Source organism: Pelobates fuscus, chromosome 2 (assembly GCF_036172605.1).
Source record: "Pelobates fuscus isolate aPelFus1 chromosome 2, aPelFus1.pri, whole genome shotgun sequence".
Taxonomy (NCBI): domain Eukaryota; kingdom Metazoa; phylum Chordata; class Amphibia; order Anura; family Pelobatidae; genus Pelobates; species Pelobates fuscus.
In genome coordinates this window covers 306,503,262-306,531,173 of record NC_086318.1, presented here as the reverse complement: position 1 = coordinate 306,531,173, position 27,912 = coordinate 306,503,262, and the positions used below count along the sequence as shown (strand labels likewise).

The following is a 27,912-nucleotide window of genomic DNA, read 5'->3' as shown; positions in this document are numbered from 1 at the left end:
TAGTTTTTATATCTGGTATTTAGGGGTGGGGGTTTATATAGTAAAGCAAACCATTCCATTGTGTAAGATCAAAGGAATGGAAAAGCCTTATCTATTCACCAATGTCAAATCTTGTGAAAATAGTCAGAGTTATTATGGGCTATAGCTGCTAATTTATCCAGGGACTCATGGCCCCCCTTCTTTCTATAAAGTGGTTCTCAAAATTAAAAACAATAAGATCCTGGGCTACAGCTGGTCTTATTGACCTTAATTTTGTTAACAACTTTACAAAGAGAAATTAATACATTTGGCCAGTGAAGTACATGGCTGCTATTTTAATGATTCATCTATGTTCTGAAGTTCTCAAAATTATATTTGAGATACTATATTATATATTATATATGGGATATGACCAGGGTCCAAGGATCCTTGGGGGCTAGGTCCAAACTTATTTTTTGAACAGCACCAGAAAATATAAAGATTCAGGCAAGGAGTAAAGCACAGGTACAACATATATTAGTATGTGAACCTGCATAGTATCATACCCATATGGTACATCTTAACTAGTGTAGCATGAAGTCTTTTTAATTTGAGCTAAGGCATATCCTTTATTATCCTTAAATAATCCACAAATAACAAAAATATTAATAACACATCAATGGAAAAAAAAAACTTGGAAAATTACAAACAGGTTCCTTATCCGTAGGAAGATCCATCCATCATGAGGGATTAGATTTGTCATGTTTTATAAGCATCTAAACTAAATCCCATAATTTATGATGCCTGCTTAGTGATCTTAGAAAAGTGAGAAATATTGTACTAATAGTAGAACATTTTTCTTGTCAGTATTTCAGCTTCATGTTCCATTTTAAGGCAGTTCCAATCAGAGGTTCAGAATGTCACCCATCCAATATTTTCCTGAATCCATGTCACCTGTACATAGTGATTTGGTCTGACAAGTGCCTCAGTGGCATTATTCCCCAAGGTTAAGCATGCAGTTCTTCTCAATTTTGACCCTCTTTAATTTTGCTCACTTTTGTTTACCTCTGGGGGCCCAGACCATCAGCTGTGTTAGGGGCTACACAATTTCTAAAGGCGGCCATGCATGGGACAGCCAAATCAAGAAATGTGGAGATGGTAGATACAGGTACAATGGAAAGGTTTAGCATGATCTTATAGCTGCGCTAAAATAAACGTGGATCAAGAACAAGGCCACTGATTTTAAACAGGGAAAGGGTAGGCTAGATAGGGTTATTGAATTGAATTTGTATTTTTCTGATGCAATCTGGGGTTGTGCTTGAAGATTATGAGCCACAAGGTCTTCTAAAACTGTCAAGATTTTTGAAGAACATACCTGCACATGCATGGTTCCATAGCTGTTTTATATACGCACAAACTCTGAGACTTGTAAATCAAAAGGGTAAGAACAACCACAAATTAAGCTAGAATCAGGTTAAAGAAAGTTAAGAGTTTTGCTGAGCTAATATCCTTTAGGTTACCCAGTCGCTAGTTTTTACTGATTACTAGACATACCCCCAGTCACGGGGGGGCATATGGAGATACCTTACCTCCATTATAGTAATATGGGAATCTTATTAACTTCCATAGGATTTCTATTTATTTGCTTATTTTACTTTTGTAATGTGGCTAGCTGCCACATGATTAACCCTTGCACTGCAGAGGGTTTTTCACAATTTGCCTGCTCACTGCTAGTGCTGCCAGGGGGCAAATCCTGATTTATTTATTTTTTAAACTTGACCCATTGTTGAAGTCTTAAGGCCTGGATTTAATTGATCAAGTCCAGATTTCAGCGGTCCAGCAGCTTTCGACCAGGCTGAAATTCAGACATTGATGAATTCCTTCAACAATGTCTGGATTTTGCAGATTTTATTTATTTATTTATTTTTAATTATTTATTTTTGGTGCAATTAGGTTTACAAATAGGCCTGCGATGCCACGACAGCAGGCACAGGCTCAATAATGCAGACATGGTCATGACAATATTCATTTGCACATTTTTTTTTTTTGTAAAAGACAAGATGCATACGTTTGGTTGTCTCAAGTAGAATGTGTGCGTCGGCAAGTATGAGATACGTTATTGAGGAGTACAAGAATATGAACTTTGCCTTTACACTAGGAACATGCTTAATAACAGGTTGAACGTAAGAGATAAATTGAGAAAACTCACGTACGGGCTGTGTGTGAGACTGTGGGGATCATGTTGTTTAGCTAGGGTATGTAACTGTGTAGATTGTGTCGCTGGTTTGAGAGGTAGGGTAGGTAGGGCAGGCAGGATTAAACTTGCTCAAAGCACTGGTGAGTCACAGTACTAGTTTGGTATGTGACCATAAGTCGGTTAAACTGGATAGCTAAGGTTAATAGTGTGTTAGGGTTCGGAGGATTGGGTGCACTTAGGGCGCTATCACGCTTTCATTTTACCCTGGGGTTCCCGTGATGCTATTCTCGCCCTGTGTGCTAAGTACATTGCAATTTTTAACTCTGCTAAATAAAATAAAACTAAAGAAAACATTAGGGAGTATTGCCGACCACAGGACTTGCAGAATTGGGTTAGTCCGTTCCTCGCCAGGATCAGCCAACGCCCTGCTGGGGTGTTACAGTGTCCCGTAGTGGTGCTTGGAGCTTGTCCAGCTGCATGTTTAAGGGTAGCATGAGGTCCGTGAGGAGTGGGTGGAGGAGACTTGGAGAGTGCCGCCTGGGTCCCGTCGATAATAAAGGTTCCCATCGTTGGGCTATGTGTGGAGTCTGGAGGGTCCTCTTCGCTTGCCAGGTTCATGGGCTGGGTCGTTTAGGGCATTGGTCCCGACGGTGCCCCGTCTTTGGCAGGGTCAGTCGCTTGGGTGTGCAGCCCGCTGGGAGCCCCGTCTGGTCGGGCGCCATTTTCTGGCTCTCTTTGTAGGAGGCCAGTAACTGCTGCGTGTGGAATTTGATGGCGGTACCTTCGACAGGCTTTCAGCCTGTCTGTGTGCCTCCGCTTGTTGTGCCTTGGTTGCCATTTTCTGCCAGAACTCTGCCAGTATTGCCTCTAGCTGGTCCATGAGGGCAGGAGTTTCCATGGCCTGGGTGCACGTGGCGGCAGCCATATTGCGGAACCGCGCCTCGTCTCCCTGCTCGCATGCCTCTCTCGTCATGGACTCTGTCTGTGCGTGTCTTCTCGGGGTTGGACCGGGATAACCCCCACCGGTCCGGGGGGGAAGCAGGGTGCCCATGGGTCTCCGTCTCCGCCTTGTGGACTGGGAAAGCAGCCGTCTCTCCCCGTCTCCTTCGACTGCAGGCCATGGCTAGCCATTGTGAGCTGCCGATCACCAGGACGCTCAGCTAAAGTGTCAGGCTTATCACCACGTCCTCCTGTATTCAGGTAGCGAGTCCCGGTTGAGTGTATATATCGATTTTAGTGAATGCTTGGCCCCGCCCCCCAATTTTGCAGATTTTAGTGAAAAACCCTGATAATCAAAAAAAAAATCATAGTCTGTGTTTGTAATATATTTGGATAGTTATGTGTGTATATACTGCATGTGTATATGTCTGTATTGTTTTTAAATTAGATGTCTCGTGGTTAAATCAACTTTACTTTTATTCTCTAATATATTTTCTCTTATTTTTCTTTGGTTTAACATATTTACAAGGTTGTTTACTGAGGTGAGGGTTCGGAGAGGGCTTGGGTTTAGGTTTCAAGGCCAAACTGACAGCTTGGCTGACTTGGAGAGTTTGTCTGGTTCAGCTGTTTATTTTTCTTAAATACACTCTACCTCGAAATTTGATAGATGGATGATTTTGGGCACTGTCACTTTAAATTTAGGCACTTAAGTTTATGAGCACTATGGTGGAGTTTGCCTGCACCGAAGATAAAGATGGAGGAATTTTTTTGCATGTTTTTTGTCTCATTTTATAAATTTGTGTGGAGGATTTTACTTGTATATTTATAGTAATGCACTTAGAACAATGTAGCTTTAAACTGGTGAAAGATGATTGAATATGATTTAATGGAGTGTCCAAGTATAGTTATTTTTGGAACACTGAGTTTAAAAGGATTGTTCAGATATATATAAGCACTTTTTTTTTTTTATTAATTGAGTTTATTGTTTTAAGCACTTTTTAAAATGTGTTTCTATGAATTGTGTGTTTTTCAATATGTTTCGCTTAAGTGTTACGTAATTAATGTGTAGTTTTAAATATGGATGTATACTGTTTTGAACTTCCGAAGTGTTCTGTACAACACGTAATGCATAAGGTGAAGTGTCTGTAACCTGAATTAGTCTTTCTGCATGATGGAATATATTTTTATATTGAAGCAATAATTTCTGGATCTCTTGGTATGACTGTTAGTACAACCCTTTTTTGGTTTAGAATTGAATAATGTTGTCATGATAGTTCTAAGGTGACATATTTAGGGTTTCAGTATATCTTTCTTTTTATTTTAACACTATTAAATTGTGTTACTATAGTAAGTGGCCAGATATATGATCATTCTTCATGTACTTTGCTGACATTTTTATAGAATCACACTTTAACACATTTTATTAAGAATTATGTAGGTCATTTTTTTTCTTTCTAATAATTGCAATATATTGTGTGTGTTTTATTTTGCTTGCCAATTTTTCTTATCTGATCTTCCTTGCTGTTCTCTTTTTATCTTGCATAAGGGCCCTAAGGCTTCAAAGCACATGATCCTTAACAGTACAAAACATAATACGCACATGATCCCATGGTAAAATGAATGAAAAATAAAGCATGTCTTTAGGCATTTAGTGCACGTGGAATCCATTCTATTTTATCTATGAATGTTTTATTACATAGTATAAAACATCCTCATCTTGTTTGGAACCACAATAAATCTATTTAAAAAGTGTCTAATTTTATAAAATGTGTGGTTTTAGGAATTGACAAAAAAGTTTTTTTTAAATAATAATACAAAAATAATCACAAATAATGCAATTTTATAAGATAAAACAGTGAATATAAATTATTGCAAACATTTTCATCTATTAACAATCTAATTTTATATTTCCCTCATTTATAAATAGCCCATTACAGCTAGTTCAGATAGCGTTACAGCAGGATATGTTCTCATGCATAAGTATTCATGAAATGTATTTGGGAAACAGTAGTTGGGTAGCAGCACATTAAATCCTACATCATTATAAAGTGTATTCATTCTCATAGTCCTGGCAATAGAAAATGAGAAAACGAGTAAGCAACATGTGTGTTATGAGTTAAGGGTTACTTTCACTGTAGTGAATATGATGGTAGGATTACACTAGTGCCATTACGTGGTAACAGGAGAAACCTGGGTGCCTGGTCTTCTTTGAACAGGTTTTATAACATCAGGCTTCTGCAGAGCTGCACTAGCTGGAAGTTGACCTTGATTATCATTCATTGGCTGAGAAGATCAGCTGACCACTGTCAGACAATGAATGAGTGTCTGTGCTTCTACATTTGCACAGAATTAACATTAGCCAACCTAGCTCTCTTGTTCTGAGTTGGCTGACGACGCCCCTTGTACAGTGTACATTTTTACACCGTGTTAATTCTTATAGTCATAGCAAAAGAAAATGAGTAGGCAACAAGTGTATAATGAGCTTAAAGGATTACTCCTGCTGTAAGGGTTATGATGGTAGGAGTACCATTCCATCTCACAACGATTTTCATCTGGGTGCCTCATCTCCTCTGAAGCAGGGTCTATGACATCCAGCTACCGCAGAGCTTCAGAAGCAGGATGTTGATCCTGTCACTCGTTCATTGGTTGAGCGCGTCAGCTGACCACTCTCAGACAATGAATGAGTGTCTGTGCATCTAAATTTACACACTATTGACATTAATCAACTGTTGTAACTGTAGATTTTGTTCTGAGCTGGCTGATGAGGCCCCATGATGCTGTCGGAGGTGGAGTTACACCTACAGCAGCAGAAGAGTTAAAGTGTGCAGTTTTCAGAGCTTAAAGGAACAATATAGTCACCTGAACAACTTTAGCTTAATGAAGCAGTTTTGGTGTATAGAACATGCCCCTGCAGCCTCACTGCTCAATCCTCTGCCATTTAGGAGTTAAATCCCTTTGTTTATGAACCCTAGTCACCCCTCCCTGCATGTGACTTGCACAGCCTTCCATAAACACTTCCTGTAAAGAGAGCCCTATTAAGGCTTTCTTTATTGCAAGTTCTGTTTAAAGGGACACTATAGTCACCTGAACAACTTTAGCTTAATGAAGCAGTTTTGGTGTATAGAATATGCCCCTGCAGACTCACTGCTCAATCCTCTGCCATTTAGGAGTTAAATCCCTTTGTTTATGAACCCTAGTCACCCCTCCCTGCATGTGACTTGCACAGCCTTCCATAAACACTTCCTGTAAAGAGAGGCCTATTAAGGCTTTCTTTATTGCAAGTTCTGTTTAATTAAGATTTTCTGATCCCCTGCTATGTTAATAGCTTGCTAGACCCTGCAAGAGCCTCCTGTATGTGATTCAAGTTCAATTTAGAGATTGAGATACAATTATTTAAGGTAAATTACATCTGTTTGAAAGTGAAACCAGTTTTTTTTTTTCATGCAGGCTCTGTCAATCATAGCCAGGGGAGGTGTGGCTAGGGCTGAATAAACAGAAACAAAGTGGTGATTTAACTCCTAAATGACAGTGAATTGAGCAGTGAAATTTCAGGGGAATGATCTATACACTAAAACTGCTTTATTTAGCTAACGTAATTTAGGTGACTATAGTGTTCCTTTAATGCTGCATACGGACTCCAGGCACCAGAGTAACCCTTTAATAAGTAAATCTGATTATCATGTAAATACAGAACAAGCTACTCCTTCCCAAGTATTTTATACACATTAAATAAATACGCACATTGTGTCCAGGCATTTGTTTACATCTTCGTCACTTGGGTAATCTTGACAAAGTTGTGCCACTAATACTCCATAGGTGAGCACAAATATATCTCTGCTCTGAAATAGAAGGAAATTGAGAGTTTATACCAATTTATATAAAAATTTATTTCAAAAACTAGGAATAATAAAATGGAATAAAACAACAAAATATAGCAACCAACACCAAAACATTCTTGCCTGTTTGTGGCCATAACCTGAAAAAAAACAACATGCAAGGGTTCCAAAAGATGCCACCACTCCACACTTTGTACAATAGGTGGATGATTAAAAAAAATATGATTTTGTATTGCTAGATTACCTTCTCTTCCTCCACCCTCTGTGTGAAAACTTCATTGAGAAGCCTCGGAAGGGCTCGCTCCATACATGCATGCGTGCGTGTGTCTGCTGTGTGCGCCCACACAACCTATGGATCTAGGGTCTGGGCGCTGATCTGATCTAAGGTTGAGCGCGTCTGCCACTTCCTTTACCTCATGGGAGCTAACAGAAGTAGGAAGGCATTTCATAAATTATTTATAAAAGTGACACATTTTAACAGAAATCAGCACTTTTATAAACTGTCATTATTATGGGAGTGGTCCTTTAAACAGATCTTTAAAAAACTATATTGTTATGGTTGAATAGAACACCATTGGTCCTTAATTGACTAAAAAAAAAAAAAACCCATTCACTGACCACCTAAAAAATAGAGTTTACGGAGTCATATTTTATGCATATAGACATACTTACAATGTGATGTGCTGCAGCAGAGGATGAGACCGCTGGTAAATGCCAATCCTGAAACACACAAAAAGTACAAGTGTTGCTGTTGTGAATGCTATCACTCACCAATGCACCCTTAGTGACCAGACCGTTTTTCAGTTTTCTTACCGTTAAGGACAAGGGCTGTTTTTACATTTCTGCAGTGTTTGTGTTTAGCTGTAATTTTCCTCTTACTCATTTACTGTACCACACATATTATATACTGTTTTTCTCGCCATTAAATGGTCTTTCTAAATATACATATAATTTACTATGTAGTATGATGATTTTCTTTTTAAAACACACTTTTTCTAACTTTGACCCCCAAAATCTACAACCACCAAAAAACACCCATGTTAAATAGTTTCAAAATTTTTGAGTTTATATATTTTGAGTTTTAAATTCCTTTAGTTTAGAAATACCCAATGTTAACATGTTCTTAGTTTTTTTTTTTTTTTGCAAGTTATAGGGCTATAAGTACCTTCTTTTGCAAATGGTATGCCATCATGAGGGTAATTCTCATTCCTGGGCTACTATACGCTCCCTGCAGTCTCACTGCTCAATTCTCTGCCATTTGGGAGTTAAGTCACTTTGTTTATGAAGTCCTAGTCACACCTCCCTGCATGTGACTTAGGCAGACTTCCTAAACACTTCCTGTGAAGAGTCATCTGATGTTTATACTTCCTTTATTGCAAATTCTGTTTAATTTAGAATTTCTCATATCCTGATCTGTTAATATCGTGCTAGACAATGCAGGAGCCTCCTGTATGTAATTAAAGTTCAACTTACAGAGCAGGAGATACAAAATTTAAAGTAAGGTACATCTGATTGAAAATGAAACCATGTTGTATTCATGCAGGCTGTGTCAGTCACAGCCAGGGGAGGTATGGCTAGGGCTGTATAAACAGTTACAAAAGTGCTTCTTACTCCTAAATGGCAGTGAATTTAACAGTGAAACTTCAGAGACCTGATCTATACACTAAAACTGCGTAATTTAGCTAAAGTTGTTTTGGTGACTATAGTGTCCCTTTAAGTAATAACAAGTGTTATTTTTTTTTTTGTGGAGTTGATATACACATTTATTTACCATCCAGTGCCAATAACAATGTCTAAGGTTTTAGATGCACATTTAGGTATTTAGAAAGTTAACATTGTAACTATTTAAACACTTATTGTGACATCACATTTGTTTTGTCAAGTTTATGGTATGAATTAAGAAATGTACCCAGTGGATTATTATAATAAATAAATAAATCTATGACATTGAAATTGGCATAGAGTTGCTCATAATGGCTTTGTACATTTATTTATGCCACTATTAATGTTACCTGGGATATACAAGTAAGTAATTTAAATGCATCGTAGTAAGCAAACATCAATATTTATAAGCGTAAAGCTAAAAGGGTTTGTATAGGACACAGCAATTTTAGTTAAATTATGATGGCGTTTAGCAACGTTACTTGAGTACAATCCAAAATAGACATGCCAGATGCTAATAGACACTTCTGTCCTTGTGTACTGCCACAAATCCATTACTTTTATCTACATTATTAAACAAAATGTTCTAGGGGGGAAAAAAAGTTTCACCAAGTGATTATTATTGTAGGTTTGACCTCTTTGATTTTCATATATTAAAAAGAAATAGGTCTTCACGTAGAATGCTATGGCTCTGTAAGGCCTGTTTTGAGAACTGGAGCAAACAAAAACACTGATGTTTTAAATAAAATGTTCTGTAGTATAAAAAAAAGTTTCACTGAGTGATTCTTCTTGTAGGATAGACTGTTTGATTTTTCATATATAACAAAGAAACATGTCTTTACGTAGAAGGCTATGGCCATGTGAGGCCTGTTTCGAGAATTGTAGCAAACAAAAACACTGATGTTTATGTTCCTTTGCCACGTGTGTGTGCCAGAATACCTTTTTTTACAAACCATTTTATTTAGTTTACTTTTTTAATCTGGACATCAAGATAATCGCTGTATATACTCTTCCAAAGAATCCCAAGGTGTGGATTATACCACCCACGCTATTATAATGAGCAGTATATCCTGCTCACTCAAATGTGAGTATAATACCATATTATTACAACCCTTTACTTATCTTATACAGAGAGCACTATTTCTGTTGTATTTTTCTCCTCATATCGAGAAACCCTTCACTTCAAGCCACCTATCATCAACCACTGCCTACATCCTACCAGTGGGGGATCAATGCCACTGAACGCTATACACTGGAGCTTGTACTAGCTCTCCAATAGGTGAGTAGGAATAATACTGCTGTGAAGTTTGCCTGTTTCTACTGTCAGATACGATTTACACTATTGGAGCTCTTTTTCTCACTTGCATGTACTAACGGAATCCAAAGAATTGGACTACCCCGGGATCTGTACTACAATCAGATCCACACAACATCAAAATTCCCCAAGTCAAGTCGGACTTCAATTTATATGTCTCAAAACCAGGACTATTTTATATCTAAATTTGTCTTGTGTATGTAAGTATAATATTGAAATATAATTTTACTGTCTAGTGTGGCGCGACTTAATTTTATCTCTATTGTAATCCATTCTCTCTGAAGGTCTGTGAGGCAACCTTTTATCCCTAGATTGCGGCCTACCCTTCATTCACTCTAGCTTCTAGTTGACCATCAAGCGCTGATCCAGCAACCGTTTCATGTATGTATGTGTGTATGTCAGCATGTATGTATGTATGGATGTTAGTATGTATGTATGTCAATATGTATGTGAATGTATGTATATATGTGTCTGTATGTCAGTATGTATATCTGTTTGTATGTGTGTATGTACCGTATATATGTCAGTATACACCCTGTTCCAAATTATTATGCAAATTATATTTTTCTCATTTACCTAAATAATTGGTGGAAATAATAGTCAGCATAATTCTCATGCTATCAACTATTAAGAGTACAATTCAAATATTATTGAACAAACCTCCTAATGATAACAGTATTTTTTTTTTAAACATAAAAAACTTGCACTGTTCCAATTTATTACGCACAGTAAGTTTCAAATTTTTTTATAGGTTGTAAAGAACTGAAAATTGTCCATTTGTTGTGTTTGCAGCATATTTACTGGAATCAAAAGCTATTTCAATTAAACTTATAACAACATTTTAACTTTTTAAACATTTTAACAGGTCACGTTACATTTTAAAATAGGACCCCTTATTTTTTTTTTTTTTTAATTCTTTATTTTATTTGTGCATATAATTAACATTCAGCTTTGCACTGCCACAACAGCTAGTGCAAACATATGAGAAACATGCGGTGACAATAATGTGGCATAATAAACAGTGCACAGTTTTATATATATAGGATTAAGTCACTATGGTCGGTACATTTGAGAACATGGAAATAACAAGATGTAAGCAGTTTCATAGGAACATAAAGCGTGGTCAACATGTAGTTTGAAACGTGAAACCCTCGAAATAGTTATGACTAAGGCGGTGAGACATGATAGGGTTGCAGGCTTGTGTCGGTAGACAAATGCGCCCCATCAGGTATGTGGATGTACGCTGTCTCAGCTATGAGGCGGCAAAAAGAGAATAGGTTGCTTGACTATGAAGCGAGATGGGCTAGTTGTGAAGATGGGTGCCATTGTTGCGTAGTGGAAAAATCATTAAGCAGTAAAGGGAACACACAGACAAAACAAGCATATACTTGACTGCAGCTATACAAATTGCTTGTGTTATGCTATATGAGTGATATCGCTGGGCATTCGGGTTAACTCTAGAAAGTATTGGCAGACATGTATTTGGTAATTATTGCAGGAGGAGAGAGTGCGCAATAAAAGGTTGCAAAACTTAAAAATAAAACAAAGACAGAAAAACACAGGACTATGTGGCGACACCAGAGAACAATAGAGCATGTAAATTGAGCTGATTCAAAATTAACTGGCTGCGGCCACGCTTTTACATAGCTGCAAGTTCTGGGTGGGATAAGGCACTGTGACCTTGCTCAGGATAACTTAGCACTGTCAGCCAAAGTCTCAGCTCGGTGTAGCCTTACGGTCTCTGTGAGTCTCTGTTTGTATAGATCAACCGACGCCCTGTCTGGACGTTGGAGGTGCTTTTCTGGGGTGGTCATCCGACATGACCGTGGCGGTCTTGGGTGCCGCTTGGCTTGTCTGGTGGTGGGCTGGTGGTCCTGCAGGGCTTTGGACGCGCTTGTCCGCCATCAGTGTCTGACTGCCGCTGGGTAGTGCCATCTGTGCGCTCCGGCTCTGGAGTCTCCATAGTGGACCCGTGTTTGAGGTGCTGCGTTTTAATATACTGCTGGGGCCAAATAGGACCCCTTATTTGATAGCAGCTTCACAAGTCTTGCATCCATTGAACTTGTGAGTTTTTGACAGTTTCTGCTTGAATTTGTTTGCAAGATGTCAGAATAGCCTCTCAGAGCTGCTGTTTGGATGTAAACTGCCTCCCACCCTCATAGATCTTTTGCTTGAGGATGCTCCAAAGGTTCTCAATAGGATTGAGGTCAGGGGAGGATGGAGGTCACACCATGACTTTCTCTCCTTTTATCCCCATAGCAGCCATTGATGCAGAGGAATTCTTTGCAGCATGAGATGGTGCATTGTCATGCATGAAGATGATTTTATTACGGAGAGCATAGTTCTTCCTTTTGTACCAGGGAAGAAAGTGGTCAGTCAGAAACTCCACATACTTTGCAGAGGTCATCTTTACACCTTCAGGGACCCTAAAGGGGCCGACCAGCTCTCTTTCCATGATTCCGGCCCAAAACATGACTCCACCACCGCCTTGCTGACGTCGCAGCCTTATTGGAACAGGTTTGCCGTCCACCAACCATCCACTACTCCATCCATCTGGACCATCCAGGGTTGCACGGCACTCATCAGTGAACAGGACTGTTTAAAAATTAGTCTTCATGTATTTTTCTGCCCAATGCAGCCATTTCTGCTTGTGAACATTGGTTAGTGGTGGCCGAATACAAGGTTTATGCACAGTTGCAAGACTCTGGAGAACTCTTCACCTTGAGGTCCGTGGGACTCCAGAGGCACCAGCAGCTTCAAATATCTGTTTGCTGCTATGTAATGGTATTTTAGCAGCTGCTCTGTTATTTCCGATGCATGGATCTGGCAGAAATCTTACTTAATGTGCCTTTATCCGCACTAACCCGTCTGGGCTCTGAATCAGCCACAAATCTCTATATAGTGCGATGATCACACTTAAGTTTTCGTGAAGTATCTAATGTTTTCATACCTCGTCCAAGGCATTGAACTATTTCACTCTTTTCTGCAGCAGAGAGATCCCTTTTCTTCCCTATATTGCATGAAAATGGTTCTCTGCTTAATAATGTGGAACACCCTCCTTTAGTAGTTTTTCCTTAAATTGGGCTCACCTGGCAATCTAATTATCACAGGTGTCCGAGATTGTTTTCAGTGATCAAAAGAGCCCTCAGACACAATGCTATCCATGAGTTAAACTGAAAAACAAAATATTAAATCTTTGTGACACTTAAATAGAATTTGCATAATAATTTGGTACAGGGTGTATATGTATATAAATATCAGTATGTATGTCAGTATGTATGTATGTCAGTATGTGTGTGTGTGTGTCTGTATGTATGTCAATATGTATGTATATCAGTATGTATGTGTATGTATGCCAGTATGTATGTGTATGTATGTATGCCTGTATGTATGTATTGTGGCAGTGTTAGGGAACACTGCTATATTAGGCCCAGAATGGCACTTTCAGTGTTCCCTGAGTAGAGGGGGTTAAAAATTCCCAGATTTTACTATTAACATGACGTAAAGTCATGATTTTATTAAAGACACGGAGGCGAGTATTATGCATAACTCTTTCTTTATTTCCTCAGCAGCAAAGATAGAGGAATATGAATATTGTAAAAAATGAAAGAAAAAACAGTATAGATACACAGGCAACCAATCACATAACAGAGGAAGTGAGTATATAAGGCCTGTGTTTCCCACAATCCCCCTCTTTCTTGCGAAAACCGAAGATCAGGTAAGAAGAACGAAATCCAACTTGTCCAGAACAGTAAACGGTAACCAACCGATAACGTCAAGCTAAAAGAGAGAGAGAAATATGGTAATATCCAAACTCCAAACTGTAGACTTACCAAAACCAAACTGTAGGCAATTCAATGAGAGAAAAACTTGAATCAAAAACATAATGTCGATATCTCCAATCATAGAAAACTGGAATCTGAAAAACATAATGAAAATCATTAATATAACATATAAATGACATGCGTAAATCACAACAAAAGACAGACCGAATTGAACTTACCCGAAGAATCCAATAGCATCTCATCCCAAAAACCCACCTCGGGAGGGTGGGAGGGAATAATACTCGCCTCCGTGTCTTTAATAAAATCATGACTTTACGTCATGTTAATAGTAAAATCTGGGAATTTTATTAAAGACACGGAGGCTCCTATTATGCAAGTTTAAAGCTGTGCTATCACCTGAGATGCGATATGTTCAATAGGTCTGAAATAGAAGTCGCGGAAGGTCGATTCCCTAGACCAGTCCGCTGCACGCATGATGTCCTCCAGTCGACAGCCGACCGCGGACGCTTTTGAGGCCATGGCACCCCGAACAGAGTGAGGCGTAAAAACCGAAGTGTCAATACCCGCTGAAGACAAAAGCCAGCGCACCCAACGCGCCAGAGTCGGAGTTGACACAGGTCGGTGAGGCGCTTTAAAAAGACACGAATAAAGGGTGTAGGTCCAAGGAGCGGATAGTTTGGGTAGCGTCCAGATAGGCCTTCAAGCAGTCAACCGGACAAAGAGCCGGACATTCTGGGAACCTAGGGTACACAAACGATTTGGATGCCGATTTTGTCCTTCTGGATATGTTGAAAGCGACACCTTCTGGGGTAAAAGCAATAGCGTCCCAATCAAGGGCTCTAACATCAGACACTCTTTTACACGAAACCAAACAGAGAAGCATCACCAGTTTGGAGGACAATTGCTTGAGGCTCAGTTCATGATTAGGGTACCATGAAGAGAGGAACTGTAACATGATGTTGACGTCCCAGAAGACCGAGAAACGGGATCTAGGAGGGCGAGCGAGACGGATACCCTTGAGAAGACGACATACAAAAGGATGTCTGCCGACTGGTGAACCATCCAGGCCACTATGCCCGGCCGAAATCGCCGAGCGGAAAAGGTTGATCGTGCGGTATGCCTTGCCCGCATCAAATAACAACGTGAGGAACTCCAGGATCAGATGGAGAGGGGCAGATACGGGATCCACTGCCCGTTCCATGCACCAATTAGACCATGATTTCCATGAGGCCCGGTAGGCTGACCTTGTACCGGGAGCCCAGGCGTTATCGAGGAGCAGGAGAGTTGACCTCGGAACATCCGGGACAGTCCAGGTTCCCCTGAAAGGAGCCACGCTACCAGAGGCAGTTGCTGCAGGAGCACCAGACCATGCGAGTTCCCGTCCGGATCCAGAAGTAGATCCGGGAAGCACGGAATCAATCGGGGGTAGTCTATTGACAACTCCAACAGGCGTGGGAACCAAGGCCGGGATCTCCACAGGGGAGTTACCAACGCCAGGCAACAATCGTGACGAACCAACTTCGAGATCGTTCGGGCGATCATGTTGAATGGGGGAAACGCATACAGGCATCCCGATGGCCATTCCTGGAGGAATGCGTCTGTCGCCACAGCCGCCGGGTCCGGCCTCCAGCTGTAAAACTCCGGTAGTTGAGTGTTCAGACGGGACGCGAACAAGTCCATCCTGAACCGTCCCCATAGCTTGTCTAAGCTTTGGAATACCGAAACGTGCAAGTGCCAGTCTCCCGAGTCTCTCAAATGTCTGGAGTTCCAATCCGCGTCCGAATTGTCTAGACCCGGAATGTGTTCCGCCGTCACTGAGACATTGTTGGAAAGGCAAAATTGCCAAAAATCCTTTGCCAACAGGGCTAACATCCTGGACTTGGTGCCCCCAAGATGGTTTATATAGCGTACTGCCGAAACGTTGTCCATCTTGAGGAGAACGCAGCAGTTCGCTCGTCTTGGGGTAAGGCTGCGAATCGCGAATGCCCCTGCTAAGAGTTCCAGGCAATTGATGTGCAGGGATCTCTCTCTCGGACCATCTGCCTCCGGTGGAAACGTTGCCACAGCGAGCACCCCAGCCGTGTAAGCTGGCATCTGATTCGATCACCACGTCCGGGACAGAACCGAAGATGGCCCTTCCGTTCCAGGCCTCCATGTGTGCCAGCCACCACGCCAGCTCGTCCCTGGATTCCTCGTCCAGTTGTACCCGAGATTCGTATGAATGACCCGACCGGAGGTGCGAACCTTTGAGCCTCTGGAGGGCACGATAGTGCAGCGGGCCCGGGAATATCGCTTGTATGGAGGCCGCAAGGAGGCCAATAACCCGTGCCAATTGTCTGATGGACAGGTCTGATACACGAAGAGCCCTTCGCAACTCCTTCCGGATGGCCTTCACCTTTGAGTCCGGTAGGTATAGAAACTGTCGGACGGAGTCCACCTTGAAACCCAAGAATTCCATCGACTGAGCGGGTTCCAGGACCGATTTGTCCCAGTTGACCATGAAACCCAGGTTCTGAAGCAGATCGATCGTCCACCTCAGATGTACTAGGAGATGGTCTCTGGACTGGGACATGATTAGAATGTCGTCCAGGTAAATGATCAACCGCACTCCACGGGTGCGGAGGAACTCCATTACAGGCTTCATGATCTTGGTGAAACACCAAGGAGCCGAGGAGAGGCCGAATGGTAGGCAGGTAAAGCGCCAACGCCTTCCGTGCCAGGTGAAGTGTAAGTAGTCTCTGTAGTCCACCGCTATCGGGACCGTGAAATATGCGTCTTTCAGGTCCAACTTGGCCAGCCAGTCTGACTGCCGAAGGAGGTCCCTGAGGCAGTGGATACCTTCCATCTGAAAATGTTGGTAGCGGAGGAACGCGTTGAGAGGGCGGAGGTTTATCACTGGACGGACTCCGCCCCCTTTTTTCGGTACCAGGAAGAGATTGCTCGTAAAGCCCGGGGCGGCGAACGGCAATTCTTCTATGGCGCCTTTGGACAGCATCTCCTCGACCTCCGCGGAGATCATCCTGTCCTGGTCTGGGGGAAGAGACAGTTCCCTGGGGACATAAGATTGGACAGGCAGAGAGACAAAGTCCAGGTGATAACCTTTCACACATTGTAGGACCCAAGCGTCCGAAGTAATACATGCCCACCCTTGGTGGAACAGAGCCAGCCTCCCCGCTACCCGCCCATGAGCGACAGGGGAAGAAAGGGTACTCACCATAAGGGCGTCTGCCCGAAGCGGCACCGCGGGGGTATCTGGAGCCCCAAGATCTCCCTCTGGCTGGGAAGAAAGGAGGCGTCTTTGAGTCCTGAAATCCCCGGGACGGGAAAAAGGAACCTCTGGAGGCACGGAATGAGCCTCGGAAACCACGGCCGGGTGGACGGTTCCTGCTACGCCCGGCCCCTCCAAAAACCTTGGGCGCGAACATGCGCTTCATGTTCGCCTGTGCTTTATCTATGGCTGTAAAGGTTTTAACGTATGACCCCAGGTCCTTAACGAAAGAATTACCGAACAGGACCCCTTCCTCGGAAGGGCCCGGCTCCGCTACCGTCATGGCAGCCAATTTCGGGTCAATTTTGAGGAGAATCGCCTTGCGCCTCTCAGAGGACATGGCGGTATTTGCGTTCCCCACCAGGCATATAGCCCTTTGTACCCAACCGATGGCTACATCAATGTCCAAAATCGAATAGCCAGTTCTAGTGGCGTCAAGCAGCTCGTAGAGCTTTGAAAGTGGGCCCAGGGTATCCAAGATCTTGTCCTGACAGCCCTTAAGGGAGTAGTCAAGGCCCTTTTTGGACTTCCAGCCTGATTTATTCAGGAACTGGGCAATTTGGGGGTCAATATCGGGAGTCTTGCAGGCCGAGCCCGGGAGTGAAGGCCTGGGGCACTCCGCCCGCAACTTATTGCGACCTTCCTTAGACAGGGGGGTACGCATGCGTCTGGCCACATATTGGGCTATGTGTTCCGGGGGAACCCATTCAGCCGACCGGGGATGGCGGAGGTCGTCGGGGTCAAACAGGGGGTTACCCTGAGGGTCAAATAACATTTTACTATCCCCAGCGGGGACCTGAGCATGGCTCTTAGTAACGGCAGAGGAACCCGAGGGGGTTACACCCGTAGGGGGCAAATCCTCGTCTGAACCATCCTCATCATAGGAGTCATACTCCATAGCGTCAGACTCATTCTCCCCACTCCGGTCGGAATCCGACACATCATTGAGGGCTCTAGCCCGTTTCCATAATCTAGCCTTTTTAGCCCGGCCAGGGGCTCTTTTGCGCGTGGGATGCGCGCTGTCTGTGACCGCGTCAAGCGAGTCCATCATGGCAGGCATAGCCTGCATCGGGGAGTGGGAGCTGACGTGTTTCGCCTTAGCCCTTGCCTTACGGGCCCCAGGCATGGCGGGGGCCAGCGGGGGGGTCCCATCACCCAGGGGGGAGGGAGCCGCCAACGAGGGCAAAAGTATACTCTGCAGAGATTGGGAAAACGATGTGGACACCGCTCCCATGGCAGAGGCAAAGGCCTTCTGCAAGGATGAAGCCATAGTGGCGTCCAAGAGGGCATGGAATTCCTGAGAAGCTAGATTACCCTCTGGAGCATCCTGAGTAAGAGTGCCAGTAAGGCCTTCCTGCCCTTCAACCTTGTCTTGCATAATGGTAGGGACAATTACTCACAGGTGACGTTGGAAAAGGATATGTAGAGCAACAGGGTTGAGTAACCCACGAGAACAGGAAAAAATGCTGTTAGGTGTGCCAGGGGACCCAGGGGACAGCAGAGGCGGACAGCAGGCTGACCGCGAGCCGCAGAGAAGCAGTGGTACCGGCTGCGAGTAAGCTCCGCCTCCAAAATGGCCGCCGCACGAGGAGGCCGGCGGATAGCTCTCGCGGTCCGGACCTACTGGGGGAAGGGGCGCGTGCACCTTATCCCCGCGGCACGTATGCCGAGAGGGCGAGAGACATGCAGCCGCGGTCGGAACAAACAGACCGCGGCAAACAGCCGCCCACGAAAAGACTGCGAGCGAGCACCCAGCGGGGAACCAACCGCAGGGGAAGCAAGGGGGGGGATCTCCTCCGCAGAGAAAAACAGTAACGGAGGGATGGGAAACCCACTAGGCACACCAGGAGAATAAACGTGAAATACACAAACAAACGAGCAAAGTGTAAACAGCAATAAAATTCAATAAATTCAATAAATGCTGAAAACATGTAGAGCAAGATAGAATACTTAGCTGATCTGAGGAAGCAGCAAAGAAAGAGGGGGATTGTGGGAAACACAGGCCTTATATACTCACTTCCTCTGTTATGTGATTGGTTGCCTGTGTATCTATACTGTTTTTTCTTTAATTTTTTACAATATTCATATTCCTCTATCTTTGCTGCTGAGGAAATAAAAAAAGAGTTATGCATAATAGGAGCCTCCGTGTCTTTAATAAAATCAGGTTGCTCTAGTACATCAATTAGGGAGCTACATAAACCATATGCAGAGGGAAATCAGTCTCTCCTGTGAAGAGCTGGGGTGGAGACAGAGAGACAGAGAGACAGAGAGACAGAGAGACAGAGAGACAGAGAGACAGAGAGACAGAGAGACAGAGAGACAGAGAGACAGAGAGACAGAGAGACAGAGAGACAGAGAGAATGCTGAAACTGTGTGGGAACAAAAAGGTATTTTGCAAGCTTTTATTTTTATTTGTTAAACTACTGGGGTCAGCTTAGCTGCCCAGTAGCACAGAAAGGGTACTCTATGTTAGTTAGTCTCCAGTGTGGAGTAGGTGTTTATTTTGGTTTTCATGTTTTGCTGTGGCTCATTTGGGGCCTGCTTGCTAAATAAAGCTTTCCTCATATTGGAAGAAAGAACTGTTTCTGTTGTTTATGACCCAAAACCCGGCCAGCCTGGTAGTGGTGCAGAAGTGGGATGTTTGTGTACTGAAAACCTTACCAGTACAGACCCTGAGGAAATATAAAGCCATATAGCGTGAAAGTGTTATTGCTGCAATGGAGGACGTATTAAAAGGCTTATTACAAACTACTGTTTTGAAGCAAGAAAGCAACCAGCTTACTGCAGTGGTACCATTGTATATTTAAAGAGAGAGTACACAGTCTCTCAAAACTTGACAAAGAAGAGCCCAGAGGTGTTTCAAAGTCTCTCCAGGCAAACCAGTATATACAAAAGATGACTCCCCATGATGATTCTGCCCTCCTTGCTTTTGAGAGGACTGCAGCCAGGGAACAGTGGCCCAGGGGAAAATGGGCTGGTATCCTTGCACCCTTCCTTCTGGGAGAAGCACAAAAAGCATATACTGATCTTGTGGTGGAATCTCGGTAAAAATAAATTTAGTAGGCCGAGATTACCACGTGGCATGTGTACGTGCATATGCTGACGTATCGATCAGTTGGTTGCACGAGGCAAGATACGATCAGTAGTGTACGGAGCATGTGCAAGAATACAGGATGTAGTATTCCCCTCCTCCATTGTGCTGGACAAGCCATGCGGTCAAGCAGGAAGTTAATTCTTATTTGTATTGATTGGTCAAGAGAATGTGCGGGTGGAGCTTAATATGGGAGGAGTTATGTGCCTATATAAGGAGCCTGCACTATTGTCCGGGGCTCAGAACTTGCTGTATTTTGGTGACGTTAGTCCCTCTGAGTCCCGATCGGTGATCCAATAAAGAATCTCTTCCTTCCTGAAGAAACCTGTGTCCATCTCTCTGTGCTTCGCTTCCGTCAGTTTCTCCGGTATCATTTGGTGCATTGGCCGGGAAGCTCATCGTTCAACGGTAGCTGAGAGGCAGAGGCGTGAGACGGTCTATCTTTGCCCACGTTCTCTACGGCTGCACCCCTGAACTTCTGCGTGGACCTCCCTTCGTCTCGGCGCCACTGGTCTGTTGTCCAGGAGATCATCGGCCTCTACGTAAGAAGTGCTGGGGTGTCCCCGTCGATGAGTGTGAACTCAGGTTCAGGAACGAGGAGGTAAGACAACTTCTGTTTTAGACGGCAGACCCACTAGGGGTATACCGATTGTGCGGTAGGCCCATAAGGGGTTATTTGTGTATGGAATCTGCCCCCTCTGTCGGAGGGAAGGAGCGAAGGCGCACCGCTCGATCGAACGCTCTTTAGTCAGACCGTTTGATTTGGTTAGTCAGGCGGGGTCCTGTGTAAATAGCCCTAGCCGGACACCGGTGTCTTGTCTAGACTAGCGTTCTAGGGTGTATATTACGTTCGCTAGGTCGGAGGGACCGGGAGACTAAGCGGCGCCTGTGTAAATTCGGTTCGCTAGCTCTCAACCTATCTTGGCTAAGTGGGAAGGCGTGTAAATTTGGAACCCACTAGATTTTTGATAGTAATCGACTAAGAGGCGCCTGTGTAAATTCGGTCCTCTAGCTCGCTATATGTGGTGCTTGGGCAGTGTGGCTAACCAAAACGGGTGTACATAGTTTTAGGTAGTCCATTCAAGGTACTGGCCAATAGTTTAGTTGGGAATTGTAAATGTGTTAACGATTGTTTAGTAAAGTGTATATCTTGTTAGATAGCACGAGCTCAGCCGTCTAGCGAGAGTGTTAATAGTGTGTTGCTGTATTATAGTGCACGGTACCATAACCCTGTATATTTACTGACACTGTATATAAGTACTAATCATTGTCGTCTAATGCATGTTTAACACCATAACCACTAATAATTGTATTGTGACCTTAAATTGTGCTTTGACCTATGCTAACCGTACTGTAACCGCTATTTGTAAAAGACGATGTTACTGGGGTGTGTTATAGACGGGTAATTCATATATAGAGAATTATAGCGTAGGTGACTGTATAGTTTCGCCAAAGGGCATAATATTGATTATATAGTGACTGGTGTAACAGCTGTGTGTGTACGGGAATTCCCTGAGTGTTTATTGTGTTAGTGTGTACGTTCCACTTGGTAACCGTACCACGTGGTGCTGTTGCCAGAGGAAACGGGTGTGACTGTTGAATAGTACGCGTGCATAGTATTCGTTGTCAACGACGTTCCATTGATAAGTATGGGCGCGTCGCAGTCAACGATTCCGGATCCCTTAGGTTGTATGGTGAAGAATTTTAAAAAGGGATTTACAAAATGTGATTTTGGGGTTAAAATGTCTCCTGTACGTTTGGTCACTTTGTGTACTAGGGAGTGGCCTACTTTGGTTGCGGCATGGCCGCCACGTGGCAGTTTGGATCCAACTCTGGTACAGCGCCTACACGTGGCTGTATCAGGTAGGCCTGAACTTTACGGGCAGTTTCCTTATATTGATTGTTGGAGACAGGCCGTAAATGACTCGCCAAAATGGATCCAGACATGCCACGAGGAGCAATGTCGCCTCATGGTGGCTAGGACTTGTTTGTCCACTAGGACTGGTGTTAGGCCCATTTTGGACACGCCCCCTGAGTCCGAGATCCCTTTGCCGCCCCCTTACTTTCCTTTAAGAGGAAGTGACGCAAATGCAGGAAGTCCTGCAACCCTCCCCTCATTGCCCTCATCCACTTCCGCTTCCTCCTCCAGTACAGAATCCACCCCCTCTCGTACTAAATCTCCCCTTCCGGAATCAGAGCCAACCCCCATTAGATCTGAATACCCTGATTTGGCGCCACTTCAGACTTCCGGTCAAGCTTCTTCTAGCTCGACTCGAAGTGTTTTATTAACTACCTTTTCCCAAAACCAAGCTCCCACATCCTTATGCCCTATTTCTCCCCGACTGGAACCCATGACTGACGCCCCTCCACGTAGCCCCATACAAACCCGACAACTGACCGGTACCCAACAATTAAAACATTACCAGATGCCTCTTCGTCTGAATCCCGGGTCAGCCTATATCGATGCCGCAGGTCAAATGGCACATGCTGACCCAGTCTTCGTATATGTCCCGTTCACGACAACCGATCTCTTAAACTGGAAGACCCACAATTCCTCGTATACTGAGAAACCACAAGCTATGACTGATCTGTTCACCTCGATAGTTCAGACACATAACCCGACATGGGCTGATTGCCAGCAGTTATTAATGACTTTGTTTAACAATGAGGAAAGGACATGAATTAATCAAGCGGCCATTAAAGCGCTAGAGGATAGAGCCCGTGCTTTGAATCAAGCCAATCCAGCAGCATGGGCCGCAACACATTATCCTAACACCGATCCCGATTGGAATGTAAATGGTGCTGATATGGTTCAACTCAGAGCCTATAGAGACGCTATAATTGCTGGCATGAAAGCCGGAGGAAAGAAAGCCATTAATATGTCGAAGACAGTTGAGGTGATTCAGAAAAGTGATGAAGCGCCCAGTGTCTTTTATGACCGATTATTGGAGGCATACCGCTTGTATACCCCCTTTAATCCGGAAGACGCAGATAATTCCCGAATGGTTAACTCCGCCTTTGTCAGCCAAGCTTACGGAGATATTAAGCGCAAGCTACAAAAGTTAGAAGGGTTTGCAGGTATGTCCATCACCCAACTAATGGAGGTAGCAAATAAGGTCTATATGAACAGGGATACAGAAAGTAAGAAAGAGGAGGAGCGCAAGATGCGTAAAAAGGCTGATATGCTAGCGGTAGCGATCGCAGGCGTAGATAGACGGGGCCCAGATAGAGGCGATAGTAGATGGAATGAGGAACCTCTAAGTAAAAATCAGTGCGCTTACTGTAGGGAAGAAGGGCATTGGAGAAATGAGTGCCCGCGAAGGGAACAGTCTGAGAGAGACAGACTTAGGACAGGTTATGGAAATTTTAGAGGTAGAGCGAGAGGTAGAGGAGGCCCCGGAGGGAGTAATGGTTATAGAGGGAGTAATGGGAACAGAGGAAGTGTTAGGGAAGACAGGTATATTCCAGCAACGCAAAGGTCCCGCGATAGAGAAGGTAGGGACTTCGTAGGATTGGCTGACACGGTCATGGAGGACTATTGATACCGACCGGGCTCCATCCCCCTTGGTCGAGCGGAGCCTATGGTCGATGTATCAATAGGGGGAAAAAGGAGTGCGTTCATGATCGACACTGGTGCTGAACATTCAGTGGTGACTAACCTAGTTGCTCCTCCATCTGGAAGGACTATTACTGTGATAGGAGCAACTGGAAGAAGTGCTGAAAAAACGGTTCTTAAAAGTCGACTCTGTACATTGGGAGGCCACGTAGTAAAACATCAATTCCTTTATATGCCTGAATGTCCAGTCCAATTGCTGGGACGTGATATGCTATCTAAGTTACAAGCGCAGATTACGTTCCTACCAAATGGAACAACATCCTTAAAGTTTAATGGACCTTCAGGTATTATGACATTATCCGTACCAAAGGAAGAAGAGTGGCGACTTTATACAGCGTTGACTAGCCAAAACCCTAGGAGTGATGAGTCCTTATTCAACATACCAGGAGTTTGGGCAGAGAACAACCCACCAGGACTGGCCCGCAATATTCCACCTATTAAAATCGAACTAAAACTTGGGGTTTATCCAGTGAGCCTAAGACAATACCACATCCCGCAGAAGGCTAAGAAGAACATCCAATCTTATCTGGATAAGTTCATACGGTATGGTATCCTAAAATTCTGTACTTCCCCCTGGAACACCCCATTGCTGCCTGTTCAAAAGCCCGGTACAGATGAGTATCGACCTGTACAGGACTTGAGAGCAGTCAATGATGCGGTTGTTAGTATACATCCAGTTGTACCCAATCCATATAACCTGCTTGCTTTAATTCCGGGCGGGGCTACTTACTTCACAGTCTTAGATCTCAAAGATGCCTTCTTTTGCCTCCGAATTGCCGCAGAAAGTCAATGTATCTTCGCTTTTCAATGGGAAAACGCTGTAACGGGCTCAAAACGCCAAATGACCTGGACAAGACTGCCCCAAGGGTTTAAAAATTCACCTACCCTATTTGGTTCAGCTCTAAGTCAAGATTTATTGGATTTCGAGTCCATCCCAGGAGAGTGTGTATTGTTGACGTATGTAGATGACTTGTTGATAGCAGCAGTTACAAAGGAAATATGTCAGCAAGCAACGCACGATCTACTACACATTCTCTGGAAGGCAGGATACAAGGTGTCTAGAAAGAAGGCTCAGTTGTGTTTGCCAACTGTCAAATATCTGGGATTCCATATCTCTGAAGGTCAAAGAATTATGGGGCCAGAGAGAAAAGAAGCTGTGTGCCAAATACCGATACCCAAGAATAGAAGACAAGTGCGAGAATTCTTGGGGGCAGCAGGCTTCTGTAGGATATGGATTCCCAGCTACGCGATACTGGCAAAACCTCTGTATGCAGCTATCAAAGGTACAGAGCACGACCCCTTCTTATGGACTCAAGAACAGCAAACGGCATTTGAAGATGTGAAGAAGGCTTTGATGAGTGCCCCAGCATTAGGTCTACCTGATCACACACGACCATTCTACCTGTATGTACATGAGCAAAGAAGAATGGCTGTGGGAGTATTGACACAGTACTTGGGATCATGGCAAAGACCTGTTGCCTACATGTCTAAGCAACTGGATGCAGTGGCCAGCGGACTTCCACCTTGTCTAAGAGCCGTAGCTGCAGCCGCCCTGCTAGTAGCTGAAGCCGATAAACTCACTCTGGGTCAAGAACTTTATGTACGAGTCCCACATGCAGTACAGACGTTGTTGGATTACAAAGGAAATCATTGGTTTAGTAACAGCCGTATGACCAAGTATCAAGCAATGTTGTGTGAAAACCCAAGAGTGCATTTAGAGACTGTAAACACCTTAAATCCAGCTACCCTTTTGCCACAACCTACTGAAAGTCAACATGATTGTTTGGAAGTAATGGATGAAGTATTTTCAAGTAGACCAGATCTTCGTGATTTTCCCATCCAGAACCCTGATGTTCAATATTACACCGACGGCAGTAGTTATGTGAAAGAAGGGATCCGCTATGCAGGATATGCAGTAACAACAATAGACAAGGTGATAGAAGCTCGGCCACTGGCGAAAGGAACATCAGCACAAAAGGCAGAACGTGTGCTAAAAATAATGCAAGACAAGGACCTGTAAAGCCACCAGGAGTCCAGTTTATGGGGGGACTCCCCATGTCCGATTTACAAATTGACTATACAGTGATGCCTAAATCGGGTGGACATCGTTACCTGTTGGTAATTGTGTGTACCTATTCAGGCTGGGTAGAAGCATGTCCTACTCGTACAGAGAAAGCAGGAGAAGTTGTGAGATTCCTGTTACGAGAAATAATACCCCGATATGGACTACCCTGCTCTATAGGATCGGACAATGGTCCAGCTTTTGTTCACCAGTGCCTACAGCAACTGACTCATATGCTTGGTATAAAGTGGAGGCTTCATACTGCATATAGACCCCAGAGTTCTGGTAAGGTAGAGAGAATGAATAGAACTATTAAGAATCAGTTGGCTAAAATGTGTCAGGAAACCCAACTTAAGTGGAACGTTCTCTTACCCATAGCTCTATTGCGAATCCGCAGTACCCCTACCAGAAGGATGGGCCTCTCTCCTTTTGAAATCATGTATGGGCGACCACCTCCCGTACTTGGTAACTTAAGGGGGGACTTGAGTCAGTTGGGAGAAGGAATTACCCGGCAGCAGGTTGTAGAGTTGGGTAAAACTATGGAGGAGGTACAGAAATGGGTACAAGATAGATTACCTGTGAATATTTATCCCCCAGTTCATAGTTACCATCCAGGAGATCAAGTGTGGATTAAAGAGTGGAATAATGTACCGTTAGGGCCCAAGTGGAGATGTCCTTATGTTGTTCTTTTGTCTACCCCTACAGCCATAAAAGTAGCTGAAGTGACTCCGTGGATACATCACTCCAGGGTTAAACCAGCAGCAGTCGATTCTTGGCAAGTTACAGCAGATCCAGAGAATCCCTGCAAGATCCGGTTAAAACGCACGACTCAGTCGGAGTAACGAGGAACCTTGTGGATTATAAATTTTATTGTTACAGAGATTTGGTGAAGTGAGTGTTTAGACGGCCATAATAAAGCCTGTCCGCTCACCGACGTATAGTGTATAAGCCAGGAAAGTCTCGAAGGGACTCCTGTGAAGACGAGCAGAACTCCATTCCCTGCAGCCCTTACATCCTGGAAGCTGAGGTGCCTTCGCACGGACGAAGACTGAGGATGACGGCGAAAGATGTGTTCTTGATAATGTTTATTTATGTGTATTTTTATATTCAGGAAGGTAGAGGTACCGACACTCCTAGCTGTGAGGTATGCATTAAGACTACAAGAACAGGTAACCATATTTCCCAAACCCTAATTTGGCATTCACAATACGAGTGTAAAGGAGATGTATCCAGATGTAGATATCTTAATATAGAATATAGTGTGTGCCATTTAGGAGTAGGAGAACCTAAGTGCTTCAGTCTGGAGTATCAACCTCGTACAATTTGGTTGACTCTCAGGAATGGAGATCCTCAGGGGACCCTAATTAACAAGACAGTATTAGAATCCGTATATTCTTCGGGTGTTCTGCTATTTGATGCATGTAAGGCGATATCAAGTGGTAGAAAGCCGTGGAATGTATGTGGGGATCTTAGATGGGAGAGGACGTATGGGTCTAACGATAAATATATTTGTCCCAGTAGTAAAAATAAATATGTGAGTCCTAGATGCCCAAATAGAGATTATAACTTTTGGCCATATTGGTCTTGTGTGGGGTGGGCAACTTGGGGACAGACAGTAGACAAGGACATGATAGTGACTAAGTTGCCTACCAGCCCATATTGTAAGTCTATGGAATGCAATCCAGTCCATATACTTATCTAAGAACTTGTCGGGGTTATTTATAAGTATGGAAATTTATTTGGGTTTCAAATATATGGGACGGGTTTAGATCCTGGGACAGTATTGTTTATAGGGATAGCGACTGATACGGTATCCTCCCAGACTCATCAAGTATACCACTCCTTTTATGAAGAGATGAGTATAGATAATAAGATCCCCCATAATGCTAAAAACCTGTTCATCGATTTAGCCGAAAGTATTGCCGGTAGTCTTAATGTTACCAACTGCTATGTGTGTGGAGGTACTAACATGGGAGACCAATGGCCTTGGGAAGCAAAGGAGGTAATGTCCGGTTCTGAGGCAGTTGAACAACTAATATCTACACAAGCCGATTATCATATGAGTGTTAGAGGTAAATCTGAGTGGAGATTAAAGACCTCCATCATAGGTTATGTTTGCATAGCAAGGAAAGGAATGATGTATAATACTTCTGTAGGAGAATTAACTTGTCTAGGGCAAAAAG

The 27,912-nt window shown here is 43.6% G+C and overlaps 1 protein-coding gene across 1 annotated transcript in view; it reads right to left on the bottom strand.

Moving 5' to 3' along the window:
- The window catches only part of TRAPPC3L (trafficking protein particle complex subunit 3L), a 166,078-nt gene that overhangs the window by 84,088 nt on the left and 54,078 nt on the right, over positions 1 to 27,912 (bottom strand). The window contains exons 2-3 of the mRNA XM_063441280.1: positions 7,603 to 7,650; positions 6,836 to 6,933 (exon numbers count right to left, since the gene is read on the bottom strand). Of these exons, the coding sequence (XP_063297350.1) occupies positions 6,836 to 6,933; positions 7,603 to 7,650 (146 nt within the window). The remainder of the gene's footprint in view (positions 1 to 6,835; positions 6,934 to 7,602; positions 7,651 to 27,912) is intronic.